This window comes from Papilio polytes, unplaced genomic scaffold (genome assembly GCF_000836215.1).
Source record: "Papilio polytes unplaced genomic scaffold, Ppol_1.0 DF824191.1, whole genome shotgun sequence".
NCBI lineage: Eukaryota > Metazoa > Arthropoda > Insecta > Lepidoptera > Papilionidae > Papilio > Papilio polytes.
Window position 1 is genome coordinate 709,316 of NW_013525013.1, and position 13,222 is coordinate 722,537.

The 13,222-nt window shown below is 33.1% G+C and overlaps 1 protein-coding gene across 1 annotated transcript in view; it reads left to right on the forward strand.

The window, feature by feature from the left end:
- Positions 1 to 13,222, forward strand: part of LOC106110692 (protein Dok-7-like) — a 123,323-nt gene that overhangs the window by 35,007 nt on the left and 75,094 nt on the right. The window contains exon 2 of the mRNA XM_013292591.1: positions 1,772 to 1,922. Within this exon, the coding sequence (XP_013148045.1) occupies positions 1,857 to 1,922 (66 nt within the window). The 5' untranslated portion in view covers positions 1,772 to 1,856. The remainder of the gene's footprint in view (positions 1 to 1,771; positions 1,923 to 13,222) is intronic.

A 13,222-nucleotide genomic window follows, 5' to 3' on the forward strand; every position in this document is an offset into this window, starting at 1 on the left:
CTATCTAATATAATAAATGTTTATTACTTTACTTTTACTTTAAAAGATTTAATAGCAGATGAAATTTGATTTTTTAAATGTTTGTTGTCAATATTAATTGTAAGTAATTAGACTAACATAAAAAAGGGGCCAAAACTCGAATCACGATACTGACGTATCGAAAATCTCAAAGTTTTTTAATTTTACAACTTCTGCCCCCCACCCGTTCCCTTTGCCCCACCGCCCCCGCCCGGGGCCAATTTGTTCTTCCGATACAAATATTGAATTCCCTTTCCTTCCGCGTCACCTCAAAGTTATTTAATTTAACAAGACCAGTCTTTGCTTGGGGTTAATCAAATTTTGTAAAGACTCGATCACCTGATGCTTGAGGACTGGGTCTTTTGTAAGTGTACATTGATCTTGTTTTAATTGTTTACATACTTAAGGGAACGATTGAAAAGATCATCACATAAGTGAAATAAGTAAAGGCGAAGTACTATTAAGTGTAATTAAAGTTGTAGATGCTAAATGGAACGTTACTACAGGAGCTATGCCACAATTTCACGAAGTACCGTTAAGTAGAAATATTTTATTAATCTGGCAAGTAAAGAAGAATGTATATATGAATTTCGGTAGCCACGATACAGACTAGTGTGGCCATAACTAACTCCAATAATTCTAACCTCTCTTTCCTTTCCAATAACTATCATCAAGTATTCACCTTTGTCTGTTCTTTTCTGGTGATTTAAACCTGTAATATCTTGTTTAACTATCCATTTCCTCAAGGGCCTGCAACGCATCTGTAGTTCCTCTGGTGTTGCTGATGTCCATGGGCGTTGTAGACCATCTCGGTGTTCTCACCGCTCGTTTTCCCCTTTTTATTATAAAAAACTAACTTTTAAATGTAACGTAAATAAAACTGATACGTTTTACGCTTTCAAAATCTTATTCCAGAAGAGAATTTAATACACTCCTGAGTAATTAAGTACGTAACAAATAAGTAATTTAACATATAACAGGTCTTAAATCGATTCTAATTTAAGCGGATTAAGTAACAAAAGTTTGTTGAATCAGTAGCAACATTTGGGCGCCGACTCGCTTAAGTATTCAAGCCCAAGTTGTAGCTTAAGTCTTCAAAGAGATGTCTGTATTAAGTATTAACTTAGTTCGCTTTAAATATAAATAGGGGTTCGAGAGTTGCCAGTCTATCGGAATTTGTTATTAATTTGAGTGTTATTTTTGGTACTATTTAGATCGGTTACTTACGTCAATAAGTAATGTTTGTACATTATTAATCTATGAATCCAGTTAAATATCTAACTAGCTGCAGTTCGCGACGCCGCCCGCGTGATATTAAAAAATAAAACCTATCTTATTCACAAACAAATTAGTTATCTAAGTGTGAAAGATTTTTAGTAGTTTTTGAGTTATTTCAATACATACAAAATTACAAAACGTTCCTGTTCATAATATTAGTATAGATTAACGGGTGAATATTGAAACGAATCCTAAACACTGCTTCGTAAAATGAAGTCAAAACCATAATGGAATGTGGAGTTTAAGCGTGACCTCATCATTTAGGACGCTAAAACATGTTATGTCGTTTTAGTAATTGTCGTCATTTTATTTCATAATAAGCTTTGATATTATTTTTACAAACCTTTGCACAATCAACAAAGAAAATATCTTCAATAACACTAAATAGACAGAAATAATCGTCGAGTTTAAATATCCAAAGAATAAGAGTTTACGTTTTTAAATAGATTTGTAACCATTATATTGTTTGTTACAGGTTCCTCGTGTTCTTTGTGTACTATGTGTTAGTGCATGATGCCGCCGCGGCGGCGCTGCGGTCGCGCCACGTGATTTGCAACAAAATGACGGACTCAGGTCCCGCTAATTCCATTATCGAGGGAACTGTAAAGTTTCGCGACGGGAAAAAGGTAAGTTTTCATTATATGTTTTTATTCATAAATACCATATACAATTAAAATGCTACAGGGTAATTCTAGCTGAGAATGGCGCTGGTATCGCGGTTTATTTTTGATAGAATAATTTGTAGGAAATAACAAGAATTGAGACGATTATTTGATTATTTATTATTCATTCCAAGCCAAATTAGTTTGTGAACCTAAAGTAAGTTCACTATACTGATAGTTTTAACTCAATCTTATTAATACCTCAAACTCTGATTGTACAATAATATTCTTTTAAAAGTATTTAAAAATAGAAAACTCTATACTCCAAACTTTTTATTCAAAATTCCATTTCACTACCCTAACGAGGAGGTTCCCCAAGGAATACTTTAGGCCACTTTTATTTCTATTTCCAGTTCAAGTTGAAACATTTATACGTGAAGTTAAACTTCGTAAACGCGACTGTAGGTCTGCATTGACTAATAATATGTAGCGGTCCCCTGCCATTTTTTACGGATAATTACATAAAAAACCCAATAACATTCTCAGATACATCAGCTATCTTCCAATGTAATTGCCATCAAAATAAATACAGCCTTTCCTGAGATTACCTGCAACAAAAACCAGACAATTTTTTTAAGTTACATTTAGGTTTTCAGCATATCTGATTGTTTCTTCTCAATATAATAAACGCAATTTTATTTTATCTATAGATATAGATTGTCCCTTATAATCTATTTGTAAAAAAAGGAGACGGCAATATAATAAAAGCCACGGCTGTCCCAATATAAGGTATTTATTACCAAGTTCAATAACTATGCAATGCACATTGCCCTTTACAAAGCGGTTGCGTTGACCGAAAGTGAAAGTTGCTATCAGGTTTTATGCAAAATGTATTTATAGAGATGAAATTAAGATACGTAAAGATACGTTATTGAAAATATTGAAATTCTTTTTTAAAAATACGGCTTATGTTGAAATATAATGAATGAAATTACTTAGTCCACATTAAATTCTACTAATGTTCCGAATAAATTTTTGTATTGCGTTGTAAATTTATATTATAGTTTTAATGTTAGAGATTGTTGCAGATTCAAACTAAAAGAAAAGGATTCTTGTGTCTTTCTTATATTATGGCTAAAGTTTATATGTATGGATGTTTGTAAGAGTTTGCCGTCAAAACCGCTGAACAGATCTCGATGAAATTTGTCATAGATGTAGAGGATAGTCTGAAATAACACATAGGCTACATGCTTAATTTATTTTTAAATCCACGAGAATGTAGTTGTGGGCCAAAGCTAGTGTATACATATTTGTTAAGCTAACTACACTGTTTCACAAAGAAGGAGTATATAGTTAGCAAAGTATAAAACGTTTTGTATCACAAAACGGCAAGGCAGCATTCGATAATAAAGTGCAACTCGACACGCACGTGACAGGGAGGGATGGAGTCCGCAATGTCATCAATGACAGTGACATGCAACACAATGTATACTGATCTTCACGGTTCACAATTATTTTACTAATAAAACACCATACAATTTTATTATACTAGTATTCGCGACTCCAAACACGCGGTATAAAAAAGTTTGTGTTCTTCCAGACTTCTATGTTAAATTTCATCGATGTCCCTTCAGCAGTTTAGGCGGAAAACTCTAACACACATCCATCCATCTTAACAGCTGATTATTCAATACTTAAATAATAGTGCACAAAGATATGTTTATGTATGACTAGCTGTCGTACGCAAACTTCGTTAGCGCAAATTTGGACAACCCGTTACATCATTTGGACAGCGTGAAATTAAAAAAAGTAGCCTATAATATGCCTATCTACAGCTACCCTCTAGTTAAAGTATGTTGAAATCGGCCTAGCCGTTTTGGGGATTACCCGGAACAAACGCGGCTTGCGGACAGATAGATAAAACATTTTTAAAAGCGATTTTCGTTATTCAACGCAAATACATCTTCCCGAAATCTAGAATTTTCCTTCTGGTATAAACAGATACTCCAATTTTATTACATGTTTACATGATATCAGATATTATTTCTGTATGTAACACTTAAATAAAGTTAGTTTTTAATATAATTCTTATCATATAACAGCTGAATATATGACCTAGTTTTTGACACTAACAACTTGTTCAAATATTTGCATTGCACTATCTATTGAAGTGAGTGCAAAATCATTTTAAATGTTAATAAATCACACATACAAGAATAGTTCTTAATGTAAAAATCACGCATTGCATTTTAAATTTTACTTACTTACAATAGAGTTCATTGTCAATTGTTCATAAAAATTGTCAAAGATTTTTTTCGATTGATATAAATATCTAGAATTGATTGCCAAGTCTAGTGACGCCGTCTCAAGGATTCCTATAAGTACTTTCTACTAAAAATTACAAACAATTGTCATCTGTATTTGTACGTAATAAGAATGTAAATCCTTTGACAGTAGTATTAAATATTCCACCATTGTTTTGCTTGAATTGTTTTTTAGTTATCGTAATAAATACTTTGCTTGAATATTGTTTTCTCACTAAAATGATTAAAGTATTATGACGTCATTAATAAGAGTAGGTAATTATCTGTACTAATGTTGTAAAGAGGGAAATGTATTTTTGTATGTATTGTAACTCAAAAAAGACTGGGCCGATTTAAAAAATTCTTTCACCATTAAAAAGCTACGTTATCAGAGAGTATTGTAGATTATGTTTTATACGTCACACGAACGAAGTCACGAGTCACAGGCAGTTAACTATGTAGCGGCTTAAAGATACGTAAGCGGACAAACCAATTGTATGGTTTTTGCGGGGCCATATTTTTCATATATTTAATTTGTGTTCTTTGTAAAATTATTAATAAATCTATACTAATATAATAATAAAATATAAATAATAATAAGTGGTACTTTTGACTTTCAATTACAGAAAAAATATTGTCACTTTTTTTTCTTTTCAAAAACAGAGTGGAATATGATTTATAAAATACAGTTTGAATTTCCCTTTAAGTACATTTCAATGACCTTGACAATCTCAATTGCAGATTTTAGAAAAGTTTGCAACATCTTTCAAATAAAATCTTTCTGAATTTAAAGCATATAGATTTTAAATTTCTTAGTTCTTTATAACAGATTGGTTTATAATAAATTTATTTCTACAAAACGGTGTCTATCTTAGATATAGACCTGATTCTCTGAATGTTCGCACATTGAAGAAGCAATTCAAATGTCACGGATAATCGACAACCTTCCTAACAGTTTTACCTCGAACACTACAGCAATGATACGCAAAAATGAACCTTATCCAAAAGGTATAGAGTGCAATACCTTGTTGTATAACTTCAAATTTGTGTTGAACTCAAATTGTCGTCGTATATTCCTGATAAATAAGTCCGTTCGATTTGTTTATCGCCTGATATGAAGCCGATATGAGAATATTTATCAGAGATAAGATTTTATGTTTTTTCGATGCGAAGTTACCGCGAGAACGATATTGACGAATGAAAATGTCACCACAACGAACTATAATTTAGAATCACAACTTATTGAATGCGATAATTACTTGGTATTAAAAAAAAACTAAAGTAAGTAGCCTATGTGTTCTTCAAGAATATCCTCTACATCTATGCCAAATTTCATCAAGATCCGTTCACCAGTTTAAGCTACGAACTCTAACAAACATCTAATATATAACTATACTAATATAATAAGGCATAAACACACACTACTTTGTGGCGTACGATTTCTGCAATCACAGCTCACTTTTGAATAATCCTTACTTTAATAAAAAGCCATACCCTTACGCTTTATCTATATATTTTCACGCTATTAAACTTAGGCAACTAAATTGGAAAAATATAATAGTGGGAAAGGGACCATAAACTACAAGATGCCAACATTGAGGAAGCAAGGTTATTATGGTAACGGTAATTTTGACATTTGCAATTGAGAATTTGACAAATGTAAACAATAAAATAAAGTTTTTATAATTTCATGTGGATTTAACATATATTATAATAGTAAAATATATGTTAAAGAATAAAATAGTAACGTAAATGACATAGACGCAATCACAGTCTACATTTAATAACCAAAAGGAAGTAATGAATCATAGATACAATCAAATGACTCACAAACATATGAGAAATTAAATACCATTGTTTTGATACTTTACAATGTAATGGTCAAAATATCAATCGAATAACTTTGGTTTGCGATTCTGATTGAATTTGGTTTATGGGTTACAGCTATAAATGCTCTCAAGATACACTCGGCTGCATATTTATAGGTTATTTCAGACACAACAAATAATGTTATTGTTAATCCCCACTTTTATACGTTTGAAGCAAAAATTTAACAGACAAAGCAGTTTTTTTTTATTTTATTGAATATTTGAAAAGTTTTGGGCCTGTCCCACCAATTTTAAATTGATAACAATCAAACGTGAAAAATATGTTATGGATCGGATCTGATAGCGACGTCATTTTTAAACTATCTGAGCCTCTATCAGCCAGTGGTGGGACAAGCACATTTGAATATATTGTGTATAATACAAACAATAGGTTATTTTACAATATTGTTCTTAACTTTTAGCTGCTATTTAGTCCTAAGTTTAATTAGATGCCTTCCTAGGGCTATAGTCCACTGCTATCAGTCTAGTATCTAATTCTAGTGTTTCGTGGAAAAACCAGTCGCCAGCACGCCACTGCCACTTGACGCCCCTTTGTTATGTTGAAAATCGATACACGCTCGCAATACAAACTCGATAAGCTTACACGTATTAGAATTTTAAATAATTACATGTATGTGTGAAAGAATAGTTCTTTTAGATTATTACAATCTGTTTGTACTGTTTATATCTTGTTAATAGTTGCAAAAGTCAGAATGTAAACGATTCAATGACATGGAAGCATTTAGATAATACCGTTACCATAGCAATCTTGCTTCTTAGCTGTTATTGGATTACAGTTTTAGTCCTTTTCTCGCATGAGGATTTTTTCATTTTAGTTATTTCTTAAATTAAATGGCGTAAACCTACAGCGTGTCGAAGTGTTGAGGTATTTATTACAAAAGGAGTAATTTAAAAATATGCTGTGATTGCTGACATCCTACATAACAAAGTTCGCGCGTTTGGTTATATTTGTGTAGTGTGTAGTGTGTAGTTACATATGTCATTACTCTATTGATGCCACAAGAAAGTTGTTATAGTATAGTGTAGTTTATTTCGTTACTAGTTATTGATACAATGTGCAGTAACAACACACTTATCAATCGTTTATCGATATGTTAAATGACGCAGGTACGCACATCTAGGTATCGTGATAGATTACGTACTTTAAATCCTTGTTTTTGTTGGTACAACTTTCTAAATATATTCAAAGACAATCTTTGATAACAAGAAAAGGGGAAGTGAAATTGGCGGGGGATGGAACAGGTAGGGATACTCTTCTTATGTCCCATCCTCTGTCGAATGAAGCAATCGCATCTGAAGACGCTCTGTTCAACATTCGTAATTTTTCAAACTGTTTAAAATTAAAAATAGGTTTATGCTTTATGGTGTGTCTTACGTTCATCCTTTTCGTATTGCAATTATAGAGGTTGCATTATCCATAATTATAAGTTACTTCAGATAGAAAGATAATTTAATATTGTCTGGAAGAAATGCCGACTATTTTAATCTTCACTTAGTTAAGGTATTACAAAGTCTAAAAGTAGAAAATAATTTGGAACAATAGTAATGAAAAAAAAACTACTGATAAATCAAATTAACTTCTGTTCTGTTCTTTGAGGTTTTGTATTTGTTTTACGCGACTTTGTAAGATGTACGTTTGCAGTAACTTCTATTGTCTGTGATTTACGATCACCTTTGTGTAGGTTCTTGTCTGTTAGATTTGCATTTTACTATCTTGTTTTGTTGTAACGTTAAAATTTTAAGGTGTTTTATTTATTAGGTAAAAGTCAATGACCGTAAAAACTAAGCATTTACGAATTTCCGTTTTAGTTCTTTGTAAAGTTTCGGTAAAATTTTGGAACAAACAATAGCAAATATTTTGTATTTTGAAAAGACTAATTTAAAAAGACTTTAGTAAACTTACAGAAAATTCATGTATAAAAGAATTGCAGATCTTTTAAAATTTTATTCAAAACCCAATGATAGCTTTACTATTGTCTCACAAAAACCTTTTGTTATAACAAATTAACGAGTCATGACCTTCTACACTTGCAACAGAATTTGTATACAAATCTTAGCATCAGCAGTTTCAATGGACATTCGACCGACAAATGAAACGACATTTGAATATAATTAAAGGCAACACTTAAGCTACAAATTATAATTGTGACGTCAGATTGTAAGCGGTTTATAAAGCGAAGTCGTTATTCGTTTCAGTATTCCGCCGATTATGTTTTACAATCTAATCATTTACAATTGCTACGCTCGTGTGCACTTTGCGATTAAACGAGCAATAATTATTGCTAGCATTTTGTTTAGATCGTAAACTTTTTATACGATTTTTATTGAGAAAGTTAAAAACTTGGGTTACACGCCATCTTTGTAGCGATATAACATTGTAAAAATATTCATGTAGTTTATTTCCAAGTTATCAGTGTATATTTATTTAGGGTACAAATAAGTATTAGATATATGAACTATGTCATGTACCTCAGTTTGAAATATCTTGTAATTGTGATCTGTTCATCAACTTGCCCTTGTCTTTATGGAGGGTCGGCACAGTTTGTGCTTTTCCATACATCTCTATTATGTCTGAATTCACTCTCTTAAGCATATCCTCTCTTTCATACTTTCTTCGGTCTACCTCAACCTTTGTAGCTATCCAAATTCAATCTAGTGCGCACACCTTTGACTAGTCGCGCTTTGATTCCTATGTGCTTATATGGCGAGCACACTATTGGAATTTAGTTGTGCAGCTAACAGTTGAAGGCTGTAAAACAATCGACAGTTGACAATCGAATCGTGCGATAGTTTAGTCAAAGACATGCGCTAATATTTTCGTGTTTATGTCGTCATCTGTCGTCTATTATTTTAATTAAATTTAACATCGAAGGTGTTTGTTTCTATCGCATCCATTGCGTAGATCAAACGCCTGGCCTTGGCCTGATTTAGTTTCGAACATTCCGATCAATGTATCAAAACCACATCAATGAGATATCTCGGTTGAAATGTTTGTTTTCCATCGAATCGTATAAATTTAATCGATAGAGCCAGTTTACAAACACCACCTTGGCACTGATTGTGAAACCATCTTGTTTACCAATGTTATTTGAATCTTGTATTTCTTACTTGTATATTGTAAAGAAATATAGCTTTATGAGATTTTGAGTCTATAGCAAGTAATCTAATATAATGAGAAAGTTTTGATGGATTTTATTACTTAGTAGCCTAAATTAGTAAACGGATTTCGATGAAATTCTGCATAGATGTACATAGTCTGCAAGAACATATAGGCTACTTAGTTTCTTTTTTTTAATTCCATGCAGAGGGAGTCGCGGGCAAAAGGTAGTAATATAAAAAAATGCAAAAAGTTAGATGACTGGATAGATGTTAAAGTTTGTAGAAGAATGATATAGGCTACTTGTTTTTTTTAATTCCTTACGGACGGTATCGAGAGCTAAAGCTAGTGAGAATAATATTTTATAAAAGTCTCATTAAAGTTGCATAGTCTTTATTATTTTATGTAGTCTGTCTGTTAAGAAATGTCTTAAATTTTGTCTTAACACATGAGTCTTTTTTTCTTTGTTTAAAAGTACGTGAACATAAATATCCCGCCGCGCGCCGGCATTCCTGCCATACCGGCGTCTATTTACTCTCGCCTCCTGTAAAGAATTAATCAGACGTCCAACAGCAACGCATTCTACTCGTATTTAGCCAGGCGTCGGAGTTGCAAACAAACGTAATACGATGCGCTTTACATGTATACTGTGGGACTGTATTGACATTTTGTTCTGTCTATTTATTCAAAAAGAATAAAGAGGATAATACAAGCGCGTCATAGTAAATAGCATCGCATAAACGATAAAACTTTATAAAGTAAACTAGCTTTCGCCCGTGACTCCGTTCGCGTGGACTTAAAAAAAACAAAAGTGAATAGCCTATGTGTTCTTCCAGTCTATCCTCTACATCTATACCAAATTTCATCGAAATCCGTTCAGCCGTTTAAGCTACAAACTCTAACAAACATCCATCCATCTAAACTTTTGCATTTATAATATTAGTGAGATGTTAAGAAAACCAAAAACAATTGATGCAGAGTAAAATAATTGACGAACGCTTTGATGTCTTTTGAGATTTCCAATTATTTTGTATAATAATATCGGCTATTTATTGTTAATTGTGAACAATATTTAAATAAGGGTCGTTGGGACTCGATTGCTCTCTGATCTTCACTTCGCTGACTAATGTACCCAATTTCCCTCATGAATATTTATTAAAAAGTTTCATCAATGGAGTAATAAAGATTCTTATAATAGTTAAATTTTAGATTATTAATAACTGTCGTCTGCGACTTCATATAGCCATAGTTGTTTTTACAGTGGTAGAGCCTGCTTTAACATCCTCGCACGAATGGGTCGGCTCGCCCGATGTAATACCACGACCACACAGAAAACAGCGTGAAGTGGGAGCAATTCCGCGTTTCATCTGATGAGTGTGGTGCCAGAGGCCCAACTTTAGTCCCTTTTCCTTCCCACCCTTTTTCTTATTAGAAAAGCATGAGGGAACGTGGATTTGATGGTGCAGGAGACGCATAGGAAGAGGATACATCCTCTTTATGTGCGTCTCCTCCTCCGTCGATCAAGGGCAACGCATCCGCTATTGCGAATGTCTATGGGCAGCGGTCGCTTCGCCATTTTGGCGGATTTAGGGCCGCTTGCTCGTTTGCCACCTTATGATATAAAAAAAAGTCTGAAAGAACATATAAGTTAATAAATCATTTATTATTCCTCTCAGACAAATTCGCAGGTAAAAGACAGTATCGATATGGCTGAGTGTGTTCTGAGACAATGTAGAAAGATGTTACCAAATATAATAAAGACGGTACAAAATGTTAAAGGTAAGTAACCTTTCCTGAATGTGAAACAAACCATTTCAAACATGTACGAGTAGATGAATTTATAAATTGTCAAGCGAAGATTCATTGAGAGATAGGAAACAACTTGTTTGAGAACAATTTTAAAAGCAATGTTCTGTCTCAAAACTCCCACAGAAACTTCCACATACAGGGTGTTGCTTAGTTACATGATGTATCCGTACAATAGACAATTCAATAAGAGTTGATAAATGTTTTGTGTCTCCGGGGAAATATTCAAAAGACGTACATATGAAGATTTATAAATAGAAGCTAATCAAAATATCTTTATGAAACAGTATTGTGTGAGACATATTGCGTAGTTCTAACTTTTTTTTTATTATTGAACCTTTTTGACATCATCTTTATCTTACCAACTTATATGTTTTGTTGTTGGTTAATTTTTATGACGAAACTACCGCTTCCCCATTATCGTATCTGATGGTAAATGTGGTCGAAGTTTTCATCCATTTTCTTAATATTGTTTTTTTTTTACATTTTCGCACAAATGGTCCGGCTTGCCCGGTAAAATACCACGACCACACAAAAAACAGGGGTGAAGTGAAAGCAATTCCGCGTTTCGTCTGATGAGAGTGGTGCCGGAGGCCTAATTTTTAGTCCCTTTCCCTTCCTACCCTTTTCTTAAGAGGAAAGGATAGGAAGAAAAGTGGATTTGACGGAGGAGACGCATAGGAAGAGTAAATGTTCTCTTTATGTGCGTCTCCTCCTCCGTCAATTAAGGGTAGGCAACGCATCTGCAATTGCGGATGTTTATGGGCAGCGGTCGTTTTCCATTTCGGTGGATTCAGGTGGCCGCTTGCTCGTTTGCCACCTTATATTATAAAAAAAATGTTGACATTTACTCTTCTTTTTATTTAGTTTTAAATTTTATCATGTCTATCAAGTTCTCAGTTAAATCAACTCCAGCGGTTCTTTTAGCACTGAAATTCTGAAACTGTAACGTTAAAGTGAATTTTATTTGGAACAAAGTTTCTTCCGTTCAGACACAAAATATAAAACTGTTTTTCAAGTTGCACTCGAAAAATGTTCCCCAAAGCAAGTCGCTTGGCTCTAGTTGGAAATTATTTCGTCCCGCCTCGTACTAAATAAAACATGTACAGAGTTGTAAAGCTTTGCTTGTATTCTACATCATTTGAATTGAATTTGTCGAACAACTATGTTACATTGTTTTATATGTTAGTGTCGATATCTCGGAACGGATTCAAAGATATACCTACGGTTTAGATTCTTTCTAAAATGTAATTTACGTGATTCGAAAGTTTTATCTTTTACAAGCTGTTACCTTGCGACTTCATCCGCATGAAATTATGAAAATTATATTTTATTGTTTACATACGTCAAATTATCAATTGCAAAATGCAAAATGACATGACATGATGACAAACCATGGCAACCTTGCTTCCTTGATGTTGGTAGCATCTTGTGGTCTCTTTCCCACATTAGGGTTTTTATCCTAAAAATTTACCCCCTAAGTTTAATTGCGTGAAAAATTATAGCCTAAAGCGTGACGTAAGTCTAGGGGTTTTTATTAAAACTAGAATTATTCAAAAATATGCTGTAATTGCTGAAATCTTAGGTAACAAAGTAGTGTGTGTTTACGCTTTATTAAAAACTGTTCGAAAATCTATACTATTGATTTTCGAACAGTTTCTCTTCATAAAGCAGTCATCCCATATTTGCTTCGTAATTAATAACATAGAGAGCCGGTTTACCACCATGCAGAAGACCTGATTTTCTTACTTTTTCCTCCCACTGTTTTCTTAAGGAAAGGAAGAAATGGTTTTGACGGAAGGACGCATAGAGAAATATTCTCTTTCCGTCCGTCTCCTCCTCTTTCGATTAAATATGAGCAACGAAGATGTGTTTGTGGATTTCTAGGAGCAGTCGCTTTTTCAGCGTTTTCAGGTGGCATGCTAGTTATTTGTGATATTAAAAATTTATACTTATTAATCTACTTATAACGTAACTAGATGTGCATAATATTTTGTATTATTTTTTCCTTTATTACAGTACCCGCGGTTGGTGGTCGGCTGCACTTTAAATTTCATGCTCCGTTCGCTGTTGTTAATTATAATTTTAACTCCTGATTTATCACTAGCACGATCACTAAACAACATTTTTAGTTAATTCTGAGTTGAGATTATGGTGTTTATGTTCAATTTTGTGAAATTCATTCATTTTAATTATTTATTTCCGCGTCGAATTAAAAAAAAGAAAAAT